At 45.0% G+C, this 18,541-nt stretch overlaps 2 protein-coding genes across 2 annotated transcripts in view; both read left to right on the top strand.

The window, feature by feature from the left end:
* spire2 (spire-type actin nucleation factor 2) overlaps window positions 1–16,194 on the top strand; it is a 19,773-nt gene extending 3,579 nt beyond the window's left edge. Inside the window, exons 2-15 of the mRNA XM_026946616.3 lie at window positions 3,428–3,471; window positions 3,558–3,944; window positions 6,035–6,115; window positions 7,751–7,915; window positions 8,073–8,159; window positions 9,548–9,668; window positions 9,890–10,056; window positions 10,225–10,414; window positions 10,720–10,838; window positions 11,013–11,150; window positions 11,263–11,330; window positions 11,691–11,718; window positions 12,531–12,628; window positions 13,053–16,194. Of these exons, the coding sequence (XP_026802417.3) occupies window positions 3,428–3,471; window positions 3,558–3,944; window positions 6,035–6,115; window positions 7,751–7,915; window positions 8,073–8,159; window positions 9,548–9,668; window positions 9,890–10,056; window positions 10,225–10,414; window positions 10,720–10,838; window positions 11,013–11,150; window positions 11,263–11,330; window positions 11,691–11,718; window positions 12,531–12,628; window positions 13,053–13,284 (1,925 nt within the window). The 3' untranslated portion in view covers window positions 13,285–16,194. The remainder of the gene's footprint in view (window positions 1–3,427; window positions 3,472–3,557; window positions 3,945–6,034; window positions 6,116–7,750; window positions 7,916–8,072; window positions 8,160–9,547; window positions 9,669–9,889; window positions 10,057–10,224; window positions 10,415–10,719; window positions 10,839–11,012; window positions 11,151–11,262; window positions 11,331–11,690; window positions 11,719–12,530; window positions 12,629–13,052) is intronic.
* Window positions 15,905–18,515, top strand: LOC128318580 (uncharacterized). Its single transcript, XM_053235288.1, has 2 exons — window positions 15,905–16,003; window positions 16,075–18,515. Exons 1-2 carry the CDS (start codon window positions 15,905–15,907, stop codon window positions 17,287–17,289), a joined length of 1,314 nt encoding a protein of 437 aa, XP_053091263.1. The 3' UTR covers window positions 17,290–18,515.
* The last annotated feature ends 26 nt before the right edge of the window (window positions 18,516–18,541 follow it).

The following is an 18,541-nucleotide window of genomic DNA, read 5'->3' as shown; positions in this document are numbered from 1 at the left end:
AGGCACATAGACAAAGAAAGAGACAGAGAGAGAGAGAGAGAGAGAGAGAGACAGTCTGTCCTCTGAGCTCAGGTTGTGCTGATGGTGTGTATTCATGTCTCCCGGGTGTCTGTGTGTGTGTGTGTGTGTGTGTCTGTGTGTGTGTGTGTGTGTGTGTGCTTGTGTGTGTGCGTGCTGTGAATTGATCCTCCTCCATTAACTCGATCCGTTAGTGCTGAGTGTGTCTGTACAACACACACACACACACACACACACACACACACTGCAGAAGTCGGCTGCAGAATGAGGTGTATGCTGATGATCGGTTGTGTGAAATACTGCAATAATTAACACGCAAAATGACATCATTACTGTCAAAAAGTCCAAATATTAGTTTATTAGTCACAGACGAACAGACCCACAGACTGAGCGACTGACTGACTGACTGACGGACAGAAAGAAGGGCATGCAGACAAACAGACAGACCGAACGACAGACTGAACAGCTGACAGATGGACTGACAAGTCGACTGAACGACTGAAAGACTGACAAACAGACTGACAGACTGACACATAGAAAGACAGACAGAAAGACAGGCAGCGATGGACTGACGATCAGACAGACTTATGTACAAAAGAACAGATAAACAGACAGGTAGAAGGACACACAGATAGACAGACACCCCCAAGATGAGACCCACAGTTCCAACACTCACTCCATACACTAGGTGGCAGCACACACCTAAAACACAGAGCAGTAATTCCTCAGTAAACTCAGAAGGAGAGTTGGACTAATCCCGCCTCCTGATTTACGACAAATCCCGCCTCCTGTATTATGACAAATCCCGCCTCCTGTATTACGACAAATCCCGCCTCCTGTATTACGACAAATCACACTTCCTGTATTAGGACAAATCCCGCCTCCTGATTTACGACAAATCCCGCCTCCTGTATTATGACAAATCCCGCCTCCTGATTTACGACAAATCCCGCCTCCTGTATTACGACAAATCCCACCTCCTGTATTACGACAAATCCCGCCTCCTGTATTACGACAAATCACACCTCCTGTATTAGGACAAATCCCGCCTCCTGTATAACAGCACATTCCGCCTCGTATATTGCGACAAATGCCGCCTCCTGTATTGCGACACATCCCTCCTTGTATTTTGCGACACATCCCACATCATATCTTGCCATAAATCCCGCCTCCTGTATTGTGACACATCCTGCCTCGTATATTGTGGCAAATCCCGCTTTATGTATTGCGGCAAATCCCACCTCCTGTATTGCGACACATCCCTTTTCCTGTATTGCGACACATCCCTCCTCCTGTATTGCGACACATCCCTCCTCGTATATTGCGACACATTCCACATCGTATATTGCCACAAATCCCTCCTCCTGTATTACGACACATCCTGCCTCATATATTGTGACACATTCTGCCTTGTATATTGCGACAAATACTGCGTTCTGTATTACGACAAATTATGTCTCGTATATTGAAACAAATCCCGCCTCCTGTATTGCGACAAATCCCTCCTCATATATTGCGACACAGGCCACATCGTATATTGCGACAAATCCTGCCTCTTGTATTGCGATACATCCCGTCTCTCATAATACGACAAATCCCTCCTCCTGTATTACGACAAATCCCGCCTCCTGTATTACGACACATCCTGCCTCGTATATTGCGACAAATCCCTCCCCCCGTATTACGACAAATCCCGCCTCAAGTATTGCGACACATCCCGTCTCTCATATTACGACAAATCCCCCCTCCTGTATTACGACAAATCCCGCCTCCTGTATTACGACAAATCCCGCCTCCTGTATTACGACAAATCCCGCCTCCTGATTTACAACAAATCCCTCCTCCTGTATTACGACAAATCCCACCTCCTGTATTACGACAAATCCCGCCTCCTGTATTACGACAAATCCCGACTCCTGTATTACGACACATTCTGACTCATATATTGTGAAAAATCCCTCCTCCTGCGCTATGATTGGTTAGTGGTTCTCAGCTTACATTCAGACCAGCAGCAGTTTTTGCTTAGTGCCAGTGAAGTTTCTTTATGTTTGTTGTTAGAGGGCGTTCCTCTCTCGGTTGCCATGGTTTCCCTGTTATTGCCCGTTTAGTGCGATATAAACACATGAACTACACAGCTAGCTGTAGAACATATACAAAACAATACACTTCACCACAAATCAGTGTTCCTGCTCAAAATAAAAACTCTGGAGGAAAATCGCTCGTTAAAAAACTCATCTGTTCAGTGCGTGGGATGAAAACGTTGGCTGTTGGTTTGCTTTACTGGAATGCACTAGCCAATCATAGCACAGGAGGCGGGATAAAGCCGAATCCGACTGAACAATAATCATTCTGGTTAACGCCACGTCGATTACGTAACGTCACAGAGAAAAAAATCCTGCCGTAAACCTGAGACGCTTCTCAGATCTATAACACCGACACGGAAATCTGCAAAACACAAAACACTCGTCCTTTTTTGTATAATAGTGTCACAGTATCATAAACTGGGCAGTTAGTGTGATATGAGGATTATATATGCTGATAATGAGTACACGATTATGGCAAGACACACTTATGAGGGAAAGATCAGAAGCTTCTTAATCTCACAAAACACACACACACACACACACACACACACACTGTCTATCCCTTATCAGTAAATGGGAGCTTAGAACATATGAAGTGTAAGACTGGGTCATAAATAAAGCAGTAAATTCCTCTCTCTCTCTCTCTCTCTCTCACACACACACACACACACACACGTCTCAACCCTCGGGTTGGTGCAGCTTTCCTTCGGAGATCAGCATCTCAACTTTGTTAGTTAAAAGAAAATTTTAGCCGAACCTGAAATATACAAAATGTACAGTGATGGAAGCCTATAGCCGCCAGTTCAGCACTGTGCACTAAATGTACATGCAGAAATCATTCCATATTTGTTTTTCTCAGTAACGTGATGTGCATGAAATTCATAAATAAAAGATTCATAAAATAAGAAAGCAATCTCTGCCTTCTGATTTTAGGCCACGCCCCCTACCTGTGAGTCTGCCACTGTGACTCTGTTCTTTGGTCTGTGTTTATACATATCAGTGTGTCGTACAGTGTCAAAAAACACATCAGTGACTCTGTCTGAGAGACTTAACACCTCTGCAATGAGTTTTACACACACACACACACACACACACACACACACACACACACATGGGCACTTTTACAGGTGCAGTTATATGATGGGAAACACACACAGGAATCATACTGTACCCTGGCTTACAACCCTGTCTAGTGGAAAAGCAATGTTGCTATGGTTACCATAGTCGAGACAGGAAGTCAACATGACCTTGTATTAGGCAGTACAGTAATGTCAGACAGGTATGAGGTGTAGCGTAACCACTCGTCTCTCCTTCCTCTGTTTTAGCTGATGGAGAAGCTGTACCTGCTCCACCTGTCCAGGAGAGCCAGGTGAGTTTACACCACACACACTTACACAGTCCTTACTGCAGTACTCATGCCCCGCCCACTCTCATCAACTGCTCATGTTTCCTCAGTTGGTCCGGTCCATGGGCGTGGCCATCTACCGTGCTCTGGACTGGGGATTGGCTGACAGTGAGGAGCGTGAGCTGAGTCCGCAGCTGGAGCGGCTGATCGAGCGGATGGTGGCGGGGGAGGATGACGAGACCGCCGCGTGTATCAGCAACACCACGAAGGATGAAGGCTACAGCGGCCCAGAGGATGAAGATGAGGAGGAGGTGGAGGAAGAAGAGGCGGGAAGCATGCACGCAGTACGCACTCTTCGGCAGGTGATGACGCTGTGTGCCAGGAGACTGGCCAACCCGGCTGTGGCTCCGGAACACTACCAGGCCGTGTGTAGAGCGCTGTTCCTCGAGACTCTGGAGCTTCAGACCTTCCTCTGCAGGATCAGAGATGCCAAGGAGGTCAGTGATGACACCAGGCCTGGCTAGGATGACACTAGCGCTGGATGAGAGTATGGTGCAGGACAGGGGTGCTCATCATGTCGATCGTAAGACAATAGGTCAGTCTTCTTAACAGGTTGATGTAGAACCCTGGTGTGTGAGGGTGTGGAGGAAGATTCCGGAGACAGGCGGAATTTTTGCGGAACTCAGGGCTCGCATTTATTCAGTCCACACTTAAAGAAACTCAACAAAATCAACACAACTCAACAGAAACATATCCATTCCATACTCGCAGCTTACACTCTGTAAAGTTCACGCTTTGTGGTGTGTAGGAGCCGTTTTTAATCCTTTCACGCCACTACAGGGCGCATAATGTATTTAAATAGTTCAAGTTCACACTGAAGTGAGGCGAAGAAAGGTCAAACCAACTTTTTTGACCATGACATGACGTGAGTTGATTGTTTGGAAAGATGTGTTACATGGACTATTTGTTTCTTTAGTTTGTTGATTATTGGTTAATGAAATGGACAATAAATGGATTGGAATATTCAAGTTTATTGAAGCGTAAGGACGTTGCATTTTACCATTCATTCCGTTTAACAAGTCAAAACCAAGGACCTAAAACAACATAATGGTGTGTGTGTGTGGGTGTGTGTGTGTGTGTGTTCGTGCATGTTTCACAAGCTCTGCCAGCTATATCACACTCTCTCTCTCTGTGGTTACGGCAGTTACTGAACACTCAAAGAGACACGAATAAGTAGACTGGCGGTAATAAGACACAGGTGAGAATCATCACACGTTTACCTGCAGGTTCGCCCCGCCTCCTCTCCGCCCACCGCTGACGCTCGACCACGCCCTCGATGCTGTATATTACTTTTGCGAATTCTTTGAATGACAATTGATTGCGTAACATTATTTAAATAAAAACAAATCTTTCAAAATAATCTCTCAGGCTCCAAATTTAGCGTGTATGTGAATATTTTACATGGTGGATCTTACTGTAATAATAATAATAATAATAATAATAATAATAATAATAATAATGATATGAAAAATAGACCATATAAGTGTGAGCACCCCTGGTGTAGGATACAGGCGTGTGAGATCATGTGCAAGTCATCGCCAATTGATGAGTGTTGCTTTGGAGGAGTGTAGGCTGCATCAGTGCCTAGGGGAAAAGAAGGGGGGCGTGGCCAGACATACATAATACATATCGTGAACACGTTGTGTCATTACAGCGTAAAAAAAGCAAGCTGGTTATAAGTTGGCTGTACGACTTTTAGTCAGTTTTTTTTTATTTAATTACCCGTTAACAAGGTCAGGATTTTTTGCAGAAGTTGGGACTGTAAATAAATCTAACAAGCTATTAGCTGTAACTAACCTCTTTATAAAATTTTATACAAACTACATGTGCATATACTAACTGAATTGTTGTATAGTGAAGTCGCCCTGATAAACAATACGCTGCTTTATTTTCTTAATTTAATTTAAACCCCGTTCATGTTTTGAGAATGAAGACAGTCACGTCTTTATCTGTTCAGCAGCTTTAAAAGTAAGATACATGAGAGAAAGATGTTTTGTAGCTCTGAAGTCAGACAGCAGGTTCGTAAAGTATATAAAACAGGAGAAAAGGAAACACTTAATATGAGATACAACACAATTTCTTATCTTAAATCTTAAATCTTAAATCGTAAACCTTCAGACACCACAATTTCTCACAAACATTTAAATTAGCCATCGCTATTGTTGGAATCTTTCGGTGATTCCTGATGTTATCATCAATCGTCTCGAGTCTAGTAGGATACTGGGTGTAGGTGATAAGGATTTGGGATTAGATAGGGTTGGGTTTAAGATTTGTGTTAGAGTTGGATAGTGTTGGGGCATTTGTGTGCGTGTATGTGTGTGTGTGTGTGTGTGTGTGTGTATTGAAGGGAGTACACACAATAACCGATAGAACAAATGCACTATGAGAGAGTGAACACTCATTAGTGATTATTGATCTGTTTTTCCATCTCTGTCTCTCCTCATAATGGGTTGTCTTATCTCACCTGTTTTATCTCATCCTGAGTCATGATGCAGCAGTGTGTGTGTGTATGTGTGTGTTTCTGCAGATGTTGAGGAAGATCAGGACAGAGGAGTCTCAGGAGGAGCGCTGTGCTGCTGAACTGGACAACCTCAAACACACAGACTGGGTATAAACTACGTTTTATATATAAAAAATATGGATGTTGATTTTGTGTGAATTTCATTTCCTTAATAATTAATTGATAATTAATAATTAATACGTCAGCGGTACTAGAACCTATGTGTTATGATGTCACTGTGACACTTCCCCTCGGTTGGGTCAGGGATGAGAAGGCAGGAGAAAGGCTTCGAACAACGCTAAGGGCTCTTTATTATCACTCTCGCTTTTCAGGGCTTTTATCGTACTGTGCACACAAACACTCACACACACAAACACTCACACACTCACACACACACACACACACGGCTCTGTGCTGCTTAGCTCTCTCTCTCGGGGCTCTCGTCTCTCCCCTCTTTATCCTTGCCGCCGCTCACTGAAACACAGAACACTCGTTAGCCAAATTCCACACAGGTGTGTGATCCTTACCATTCACTTTCTCCAGCTCCGCCCCTCCATTCACAAACTGGCACTCGACCACGCCCCTTCCACAGTCACATAGTGGGAGGAGTTTTGACTGAACGTATATTCCTCATCCAGTATAGATCCTAAAACTGAAAACGATGAGGAGAAAGCGAAGTGGGCGTGTCCTGCCGTTAGGTTACTGCCAGGCCAGTGTGATGTGGTTGCGCTTAAATGACACAGTTACAGAAACACTTATTTGATCATGGCTCAGATGTCTTCAAGCTGAAATTACACCATCTGTAGATAACCATCTGTAAATATTACATGCCAGTGTTTGCTCTTCATGATCACTGCTGTTCGTCTGCGGCAGAAAAAAAACGGCGCTACTCTAATTTGCTTCACGTCCACAGCACGGCAAATCTCACTGGATCAGGACCTGCAGATAGGAACGAATATTTGGAACCTTAAGTACTCCACATTGCTTTGCTTCTCATTTACAAGTTAAATTCTGTTCTGTCACTTTAATTTGACGCTTTGGTGCTGCTCTCATAGTTCACTCAAACTGGATTCCCGAGTGGCACAACAGAAAAGCTTTCATCTGGAGATCAAATCTCGATAATGCCATCCATGCCTGGGAGTCAAGGGAGCAAAACAGCCAGTGCTCTCTGGGTGGGAGGGGCTTACGCTCTCTCTCCTGTCAATCACAGCGATACTAGCCAATCGGGAGTGTATGTGGAAGAGGGCAGAAAGCGCTTTCCTCTGAGTGCATTGCACTCGCATGTGTTAGCCTTCACAGCTGGTAGCTGTGGTGTGATAGGGAGAGCTGACTGGTGGGATGGAGAACATGGAAGAAAGTGGAGGAAAAATCCAATAAATAAAAGATCAGTTAAAAAGATTACACAAATTTGACCTTTTTACATTTACATTGAACTTTTTAAAGCACAACCAAGAAGATAAGTCTCATATAAATGGGTTAGAAGGGCTAATAAGAAAACAGTATAAGGTTTTGTGGCTCCACATTTAAATTGGATTATTTACTCCATCATCGTTTTCACCCTAAAATGTGTTTGGAGGAGAAACTAAAATTTTATACGGACTGAGCACACATCGTCTAATCAGAGAAATCAGCCGAGCATTACTGACTTCAAACACTAAACAAATTATTAATCACTGATGTAGCTTCTTATCTGCCTTTAAGCGTGTGTGTGTGTGTGTGTGTGTGTGTGTGTGTGTGTGTCAGGCTCGGTTGTGGGTGCAGTTGATGCGGGAGCTCAGGCAGGGTGTAAAGCTGAAGAAGGTGGAGCAGCAGCCGTTCGATCCTCTGCCCACTGAGTTCAGTCTCACACCGTTCGAGATGCTCATGCAGGACATCCGGTCTCGCAGATACACACTGCGCAAAGTGATGGTGAGAAACACACTCACACACACACACACACACCAGCATGTCCGTGTCCCTTATGTAATGACACTAAAACACAAAATATCTGCTGAGTGGAGGTTCCTTTCTGCTGATGAGCATATGTATGACTGTGTATTTGTGTGTGTGTGTGTGTGTGTTTCAGGTGGATGGAGACATTCCCACCCGAGTCAAACAGAACGCTCATGAGCTCATACTGGATTTCATCAGATCCAGACCTCCACTCAAACCTGTGAGTCCCACACCTCTATCTCCACACCTCCACACCACAGCATCTTCACATCTCCACCTTTACACACCTCCACCTTTACACCTCCACCTTTACACCTCCACACCACAGCATCTTCACATCTCCACCTTTACACACCTCCACCTTTACACCTCCACACCTCCAAACCACAGCATCTTCATATCTCCACCTTTACACACCTCCACCTTTACACCTCCACCTTTACACCTCCACACCACAGCATCTTCACATCTCCACCTTTACACACCTCCAACTTTACACCTCCACCTTTACACCTCCACACCACAGCATCTTCACATCTCCACCTTTACACCTCCAACTTCACATCTTCACACATGCACACCACAACATCTTCACATCTTTACCTCTCCACCTTTACACCTCCACCTTTACACCTCAACATCTTCACACCTCCACCTTTACACCTCCACCTTTACACCTCCACACCACAACATCTTCACATCTCCACCTTTACACCTCCACACCACAACATCTTCACATCTCCACCTTTACACCTCCACACCACAACATCTTCACATCTCCACCTTTACACCTCCACCTTTACACCTCCACACCTCCACACCACAACATCTTCACATCTCTACCTATACACCTCCACCTTTACACCTCCACCTTTACACCTCCACACCACAACATCTTCACATCTCCACCTTTACACCTCCACCTTCACATCTTCACACATGCACACCACATCTTCACATCTTTACCTCTCCACCTTTACACCTCCATCTCCATACCGCCACACCTCCACACCACAACATCTTCACATCTCCACCTTTACACCTCCACACCTCCACACCACAACATCGTCATTTCTCCCCCTTTACACCTCCACCTTTACACCTCCACACCACAACATCTTCACATCTTCACCTCTTTACTTTTACACCTCCCCCTCCACACCTCCAAACCACAGCATCTTCACATCTCCACTTTTACACCTCCACCTCCACATCTTCACACATGCACACCACAACATCTTCACATCTTTACCTCTCCATGTTTACACCTCCATCTCCATACTGCCACACCTCCACACCACAACATCTTCATATCTCCACATCTACACCTCCACACCTCCACACCACATCTTCACCTCTTCACCTCTACACCTCCATTTCCATACCTCCACACCTCCACACCCCAACATCTTCAAATCTCCACCTTTACACACCTCCACCTTCATCTCCACACCAAGGCTTCCACACCATTACCTCTACACCTCCACTTCCAGCATTTTGGCTCTGACACGAATTCTAGCAGGAACACTTGTATCAAACACTAGCATCTGGGACACAGCCTTATTTGTGTGTGTGTGTGTGTGTGTGTGTGTGTGTGTGTGTGTGTAGGTGTCTGAGCGCAGTCTCCCCCCGCGGCCGCAGGAGCAGCAGTCTCTTCACGAGCGTGTGTTAGCTGAAATCCGTCAGGAACACAAACTGCGGCCGGTGGAGAGGCGGAGCTCCAAGAGACGTGCGTCAATCACTCCTCCTTTAACCAATCAGCAGTCAGTCAGGCTCCGCCTCCATTTTGTGTGTGTCAGAGTCCAGTAGTGTAGCATGAACTCTGTTTGGTGGTGTGATGTGATTGTGTGTGTGTTATGTGTGTGTTTGTGTAACGTGTGTGTGTGTGTGTGTGTGTGAGTGATACGTTTGTATGTTTTCATCACTGTGTTTGTGTTTCTCTCTCCTCAGCGTTTGGTTCTCTCCCCTGTCTGGCTCACTCCTGTCACTGTGACCTCAAATCCACTTCCTGTATTGACCTGTCAATCACAGAAGGTGGGCTCCGCCCTCTGCCCCGACCTCGTGTTCTTCTGAAAGCCCCTACACTCGCCGAGATGGAGGAGATGAACCTGTTTGAGGTGTGTGTGTGTGTGTTACAGCATAGTGAGGTAAACCTGGGTGGAATTAGGTGTTTTTCAGTGTTTAGAGGCTCCACACAATAACCTGAAAGTCTGTGATCCTAATTTAATTAGGATTTAATGTGTGTGTGTGTGTGTGTGTGTGTGTGTGTGTGTGTATGTGTGTAGGATGAGGACTCACCTGACGGTGCTGAGTGTGTGGAGAGTATGATGAAGCGCGATCGTTCATTCTCCGAGCACGACCTGGCTGAGCTGCTGCAGAGCGAGACAAACGACACGAGCGCCTCAGTGTGTGTGCGTGGAGAGAGACCACGCTCGTACACACACACAGGAACCACACACAGACGCCCACACCGCGGTTAGAGCCAAACACACACACACACACACACACACACACACACACAGGTTCTTTACTCTACCATCAGTTCAAATTGGTCATTTGTATCCCGATATTTATTGAAGTATTCTCTGCAGTTCTCCATCATCACCACCAGGGGGAGACAAAAACACCGCTCTGATCTCATTCACACTCAAATTTACAGCAATAAACTCATTCATGGAGCAAATAGTTTATTACTTTATTATTACACACATCTGATCTCATGCATTAGACGGATATCATGGGTGTAATTATCCTCTTGCCTATCTCCGCCCTATCCGCAGCTTCTCTCCCTGTGATTGGCCGGTCTCCTGCGTCTCCTGCTTGTCGCTCTCTCAGTGAGGTGGAGGAGATCAGTGAGGCGTCGGCGCCATCCATCAGCATCAGCGCTAACCAGTGGATGGTGAGCACCTAAACGCCCCGCCCCCTTTACACCCCTAACACAAAATTACTAAAAAAAGTACAAAGTAGACACACCCACTCATCTTCAACACATCATCACCTACTCCATCCTCACTCGCCCGTAACGCCACCTACGCTCTTCTCTGACCCCGCCCCCTCTCTCTGACCCACTCAGGAGGAGTTCAGCCACCCGGTAGAGAGTTTGGCGTTAACCCTTGATGAGGTCATCAGTGTGCGCCGTGTGCTGGTGAAGGCCGAGATGGAGAAGTTCCTCCAAAGTAAAGAACTTTATAACAACCTGAGGAAGGGCAAGGTGATCTCCCACACACACACACACACACACACACACACACATATATATTACATCATGCAGTTATTCTTTATCATCCAGCCCCGTGTGTGTGTGTGTGTGTGTGTGTGTGTAGGTGTGCTGCTGCTGTAGGGTGAAGTTCCCCCTGTTCTCTTGGCCTTCTACATGTCTGCTGTGTAAAAGGTCAGGATGACGTTTGGTTTCAGTTTCGGTTGATGATTTAATCGATGTTGTGATGTCTCTGTTGTGTTCATGTGTTTTCTAAAAGTGGTTTATTTCTCACATTGTGAGAAAGTGGATTATAATTCAGATTGATCTGCAAGAGTTATGAATATTCACATCACACCAGTAGGAATATTTATAGCTGTTATTATGATTATGATTATTCAGGATGGACATTTCAGATAAATAATACTATATTATACTTTATTACTACTATTCAAAAGGAAATCAGTGAATAATTTGACCCACAAATCATTGAGATTTTATTTACCTCAGTGTGTGTGTGTGTGTGTGTGTGTGTGTGTGTGTTTATACTCTCAGGTCGGTGTGTGGCTCATGCAGTGCGAAGGTATTTCAGTTTTCATATCTCAGCTTTTCACACTTCCTGTTTGTAACATGATCTCAGTGTGTTGATGTAAACGCGTGTAATAACAATATCACATGATGTGTTTCAAGATCAGCGGCTCTCTTTACAGCGGCTACACAATCCTGTGGTTAGTGTGTGTGTGTGTGTGTGTGTGTGTATGGTTGGTTTTCCTGGATTTGTTATGAGCACCACTGTGTGTGTATATATCTGTATGTGTGTGTGTGTGTGGTTGGTTGGTTGGTTTTCCTGGATCTGTCATGAGCACCAGTGTGTGCGTGTGACCTTTTTGTTCCTGTGTGTGTGTGTGTGTGTGTGTGTGTGTGTGGGCTAGCTTGAACTTTACTCTTCTTTGAACACATCCCCTGTTCTCCCACGCTATGCTCCTGTCAAAGTGACACATCATCTGATACACTAATGCGAACAGAAGCTGAAAGGGAAACCGTTAGCATGATGATGATGATGATGATGATTAAAAGTTACTCATGGTTTAGGACAATCCACATAGACACTGTATCACTGTAGCTAGAGAGCTAATTAGGTAATTATCGATGCGGTTTGTGTAGAAATATCTTTAGATGTAAATTAGCAAACTCAACAAAAAAGGTGACTTGACGATCCTGACAGCCTGGTTAGAAGACATTCTGTTTGGGACAGAGCCAAAATGGCTGACATTCCAGTAGGAACAGTAGACATGGAAAGGAAGCCTGTGTTAGCTGTTTGCCATGAGCTTTACTCTCTGTTAGCCATGTTACTGTATAAAGTTCTGGTTTAATGGTTATTAATTTTCTTCTCAGATGAAAATGCCATCTAAGAAGCTAGCTCACATCCCCGTGTACGCCGTGGGCTTCCATAGCAGCCCGAGGAGCCACAGCCAGCGCAGCGACGTCTACAAGTGAGTCTGATCATTTAGCTAGCTAAACTCTTTCATACAGACAGCCTAAAGACAAGGAGACACTGGAAATGTGACTGAACCATCCGGAACATCAACATTTACCACAGATTTGATGATAAATTACTACAAAAATGCTCCATGTGGCTAAAAAAACACTGTAATTACACTTGACATCAAGCGCTAACCCAGCTTCCATAGTTTCTGCCATACTGAGAGACAGGAAGAGTGACACAGGGTTGAGTTCCACCGGATTTTTGATTAACAGTTTATAAATTTGGCGTCACACAATCAAGTTTGAACGTAGCGTAATTTTTGAAAGGACTTTGAATTTTTGTTTCTCCTTATATCAGCACTTCAGAAATGGATTTGTCAATGCAGTTGTTGAAGTCAGATCGTTAAACTGGATTGTCGGTCTGTGTCTCAGGTCTCTGCGCTCGCTGTCACGCCGCGCTGTCGAAGACGAGTTTCCGTACCTCTACGTCGCAGGCTGCAGTCTGAGAGACGTTTGCGCCGAATGCACCAAGTTCGTCGCTGATGTCGTTTCTTCCAGCCGCCGCAGCCTCGACTTCATCAACAACACACCTAAAAGAGACAAGCCACGCCCTCGTCCTGCCTCTCATTACACCCCCAAGCCCCCAAGAGGCGGAGTCAACTAAGACAATGATTGAATGAGCAAGTGATCAGTGTTGCTTCGCTGGGCTGCTCCTCTTAAGACACGCCCCCTGAATTGTTGGCCCCGCCTTGGAGTCAACGATGTCAATGATTTGGACCACTATATTCCTGCCTTTGCAGAGTGACCTTTGACCCTTGTGATACTATGACATGATGGCTGAGTTGCAGTTCTGAATGCTTGGTGCTGTTTTGCTGAGCAGCTTCCTTAGACACGCCCTGACACGCCCCTGGCTGCAGTCTCCGCCCCCTGAGTCGATGTTTAATAATGTGCTCCACCCAGACAAGGACGTGGGCTGCCATGCCTGGTCCCTAGCCACGCCCCTCACTTAACCAGGTTTTGTTGGTATTGCTCCGCCCACACAGGGACAAGGCACCACCATATTACTGCCTCAGCATTGTGACCTTTGACTTTTGTGGCACTAGGATACAGCGGCATGTTGCAGTATTAACTGTTGAGCGGTGCTTTGCTGAGCAGTTCCCTTATATATGACCTGACACGCCCCTAGGCTGCAGTCCCCGCCCCCTGACCTGAGGTTAGATTATACGCTCCGCCTACATGAGGAACAAGGACCACCATATTCCTTTAAGGCTTATCTTGCTCCCTGGCCCCGCCCCTAACGTAACCTGCCATTTTTTAGTATTGCTCCGCCCACACAAGGACATGCACCACCTCAGCTTTGTGACCTCTGACCCTGATAAAGATGAACATGACAGTTGTGTTTTGACTGACAGAGCAAGTGGTGGTATTTTTGTTGGCCTTCTCCCTTGGACACGCCCCTTTAGGCCACGCCCTTGATGTGATATTTATTAGTCTGAACATCAGGTTTTCCTGCCTGGCCTATTAAGGACACACTCTGTATGAGAAACAGGAAGTGGGAAAAAAGCAAGTTTGTTGGCTTGATTATAGCTCGAATGTAGTGTTCACTTCACTGATAAATCGGACACGCCCTTCCCAGCACCTCCCTCCTGATCAGATAAGGCCCCCAGCCAAATCATATGCTGAAGTGCACGATGAAGCGTGCTATAAAGTGTACAAAAATGCTTGAAGCTGCTCTGTAGCGCAGGACTAATGTTCTGAAATCACCCAAATGCCGTTTAATCTGTTTATTCTGTTTTATTCTGCTGAAGTGCAATCAGAAAAAAAATTTCAATCCTGCACGGAACCTGAAAATCCGAACTCGGACTCGAGTTTATTGCACTATATAGTGACTGAATGTATCAGGGATTGAAGCCTGTTTAAGAACGTTAGAGAGACACTGTACAGCCATTAACACCATCTCCAACCCTCCACCCACCGCTCCAACACCACACATCTCCATGTTAGAACCATAGATGAGCCCTGATGATGTTCATACTGTAAAATAAAAAGTTGCCCATAAATTTAATGTCTTCAGAAACAATAATGATTTATTTGTGTTTCACCATTCAAGTCTTGAGAACAGTTGCTAGGCAACTGGGAAACACAGACACTGAACATAAATCTAGCGAAGGATTTAGAAAGCTAGCAACATACTGTGCGTTAAGACCAATGACTGGATATATGAGTGGATAACATGGCGACATTCACTGCCGCTGTGTGTTTTTGAAGCCTTTTTTGGGTCAAATTGGGAGTCGCCATCTTGGGAGAAATTGGAGGCGGAGCATGTGCTGTAGATACAGCTGGATGGGCAGAGGGTCCGCCTCTCGCCCGCCCATGAAACCGGCGTATCGGTTTCTCAAAGGTGGTAAGTACAGCGTTATTAATTAATATGTAAATTACTAAACTGTATAAGTTTTTCGCAGCTATATTGATTTTAATGTTGTCAGGAAAAGATTTTTAGAGCTTTGAGTCATGACTGACTGAGCGGCTATTTTCTAGCTAGCGGACATTATCCATCAGTTTAATCAAAGTAACGTAAATATAAGTAGCTAATATATAAAAAAAACAGCAGTCAGTATTTAATATCATTAAACTTTAACATCTTTTGAGCTCTAACACCTGCAGTAAGTTAACCGTCTGAATGGAGAAGTGCTCTTTTACGCTCCACTCGTTCTGTCCGTGCAGTTTGTTTAAAAAGAAGAGAATAGCTAACCTTACGAATATATTTCAAGTGTTCACTAAGGTCATACAGTCAATAGGAAATTATTATGAAATATAGCTAGTGTTAGCTGCCTTGGTTTGTGCCATCACTTCGTTCACTTACGTTGTTTTGGTAGTTGTAATATCACTAAAGCGAGCTAGCTTAGACATCAGAATGAGCAACATAGCGGAAAAACTGAACAGAATCCGCCGCTGAGGGTCTGTTCGAAGAGTTTACAGCAGAACACCCCATAGATTTGCTACAGAACTGTCCAGAGCTTCAGGTGTGTGTTGGAAAGTGCGAACACGTTCATGAGGCTTGACTGTCACGCCCAAAAATGTCAATCACCTCATTAACCACGCCCTTATGAAACAATTTTATCATAAGGAAAAATATTTGGGGAGACATCAGGATCAACTGAACTTGGAAAAATGAGAGGACATCTTCTTCTTCTTCTTCTTTCGGCTGCTCCTGTTAGGGGTCGCCACAGCGGATCATCCGTCTCCATCTCACTCTGTCCTCTGCATCTTCCTCTGTCACCGGCATGTCCTCCCTCACCACCTCCATAAACCTCCTCATTGGCCTTCCTCTTCTCCTCCTGCCTGGTCGTTCCATCATCAGCATTCTTCTCCTGATGTATCCCGTATCCCTCCTCTGCACATGGCCAACCCAACTCAGTCTCGCCTCTCTCTCTTTGTCTCCAAACTGTTCTAGCTGCGCTCTCCCTCAAATATACTCGTTTCTAATTCTATCCATCCTCGTCACTCTCGACGAAAACCGCAGCATCTTCAACTCCAAACCAAACAACATAGCTGGTCTCACTACCATCTTGTAAACGTTCCCTTTCACGCTTGCAGATACCTTTCTATCACAAATCACTCCTGCCACACTTCTTCACCCACTCCACCCTCTTCTTCACCTACTCCACCCTCTTCTTCACCTACTCCATCCTCTTCTTCTGCACTCTCTTCTTCACCTACTCCACCCTCTTCTTCTGCACTCTCTACTTCACCCACTCCACCCTCTTCTTCACCTACTCCACTCTCTTCTTCACCTACTCCACCCTCTTCTTCTGCACTCTCTTCTTCACCTACTCCACCCTCTTCTTCTGCACTCTCTTCTTCACCTACTCCACCTTCTTCTTCTGCACTCTCTTCTTCACCTACTCCACCCTCTTCTTCTGCACTCTCTTCTTCACCCACTCCACCCTCTTCTTCTGCACTTTCTTCTTCACCTACTCCACCCTCTTCTTCTGCACTCTCTTCTTCACCTACTCCACTCTCTTCTTCTGCACTCTCTTCTTTACCCACTCCACTCTCTTCTTCTGCACTCTCTTCACCTACTCCACTCTCTTCTTCACCTACTCCACTCTCTTCTTCTGCACTCTCTTCTTCACCCACTCCACCCTTTTTTTCTGCACTCTCTTCTTCACCCACTCCACCCTTTTCTTCTGCACTCTCTTCACCTACTCCACTCTCTTCTTCTGCACTCTCTTCTTCACCTACTCCACCCTCTTCTTCTGCACTCTCTTCTTCACCCACTCCACCCTTTTCTTCTGCACTCTCTTCACCTACTCCACTCTCTTCTTCTGCACTCTCTTCTTCACCTACTCCACCCTTTTCTTCTGCACTCTCTTCACCTACTCCACCCTCTTCTTCTGCACTCTCTTCACCTACTCCACTCTCTTCTTCACCCACTCCACCCTCTTCTTCTGCACTCTCTTCTTCACCTACTCCACTCTCTTCTTCACCTACTCCACCCTCTTCTTCTGCACTCTCTTCTTCACCTACTCCACCCTCTTCTTCACCTACTCCACCCTCTTCTTATGCACTCTCTTCTTCACCTACTCCACCCTCTTCTTCTGCACTCTCTTCTTCACTTCTCTACAACACTCTCCATTACTTTGGACAATTGAACCCAAGTATTTAAATCCATCCATCTTCACCACCTCTGCTCCTCCCACCTCACCATTCCGCCATCCTCCCTCTCATTCACGCTCATCTACTCCGTCTTGCTCCTACTGACTTTCATTCCTCTTTAAAAATGACAGGACACTATTTCCAGAGATGTAGCTTAAAACAGAAGATTGGCATCTGTTTCATTCACTAACATGCGAATGGGCGGGGTTAAAAGTTGTACTGCAGCCAACCACTAGAGGGCTTCAGAGACAATTTGGCTTCACTTTTGTATCCCAATCACAACATCCACTCATATATACAGTCATTGGTTATGACTGTAAAGACACAGTGACAATGCAAATGACACAGAACCATCCGGAATGTCAACATTTACCTCAGATGTGTAGATAAATTCCTAAGAAAATGCTAATATTACACTGTAATTATGCTTAGAATAAACCTCTAACCCAAGCTTTGTTGGCTCCTTCATACTGTCTCACAGTTCATGAAGAGATTCACTGACGTTATCTTAACTTGTTCTACTGTCACTAAACAGTATACCATTAGCAAAGTTACAATTTGTTTTAAAATGATTAGCTGTTAGATAGCTAGCTAAAGTTAGCCGGAGAATCATGAGCTAGGTTAGCTAGCCAGCTTTCTCCACACATTAGCTAGCTATGTGTTAGATTAGACTGTTCATGTGCTCTAGATGAGTTAATGAGTTTAACACCGAGTCGCTGACTGACGTGTCGGATTCAGCTGAAGTGCTAGAACACGTTTCTGAATAATGACATCTTTGATTAGCCTGTTAGCTTTAAATGTGTCGTTTTAAAACAACACATCTCCCCTTGATGGCTCATGCACCTGATAACATCATTAAACTCCAGGTCACAAGACTTTGGGTTTTTTATTTTAATTATCAAACAAACAAACAAACGAAAGAGAAAAGTCTGATGTTGTTTCACCACAGAAAACAGAGTCAGTGGCGTGTGTCACGTTTTGGAAATTAGTTCTTGAGAACTAATCAGTGTGAGTCTGTGGAGATTCAGTAATATGTACTCTGTCGACTATCTTGGGCCCTAATAAGGAGATACATGCCTTCACACGCACACACACACACACACACGCACACACACGCACACACACACACACACACACACACACACACACACGGCTGCAGCTGAAATCTCCACTCATGGTCTTGTGTGTTTTTTTTGTAAATGCTGCATATCTGCAATAAATCAGTTCCAAACTGTGTGTCTGATTCTGTGTGTGTGTGTGTG

The sequence above is a fragment of the Pangasianodon hypophthalmus genome, chromosome 7 (genome assembly GCF_027358585.1).
Source record: "Pangasianodon hypophthalmus isolate fPanHyp1 chromosome 7, fPanHyp1.pri, whole genome shotgun sequence".
Taxonomy (NCBI): domain Eukaryota; kingdom Metazoa; phylum Chordata; class Actinopteri; order Siluriformes; family Pangasiidae; genus Pangasianodon; species Pangasianodon hypophthalmus.
This window is presented reverse-complemented; position numbering and strand designations above follow the sequence as displayed.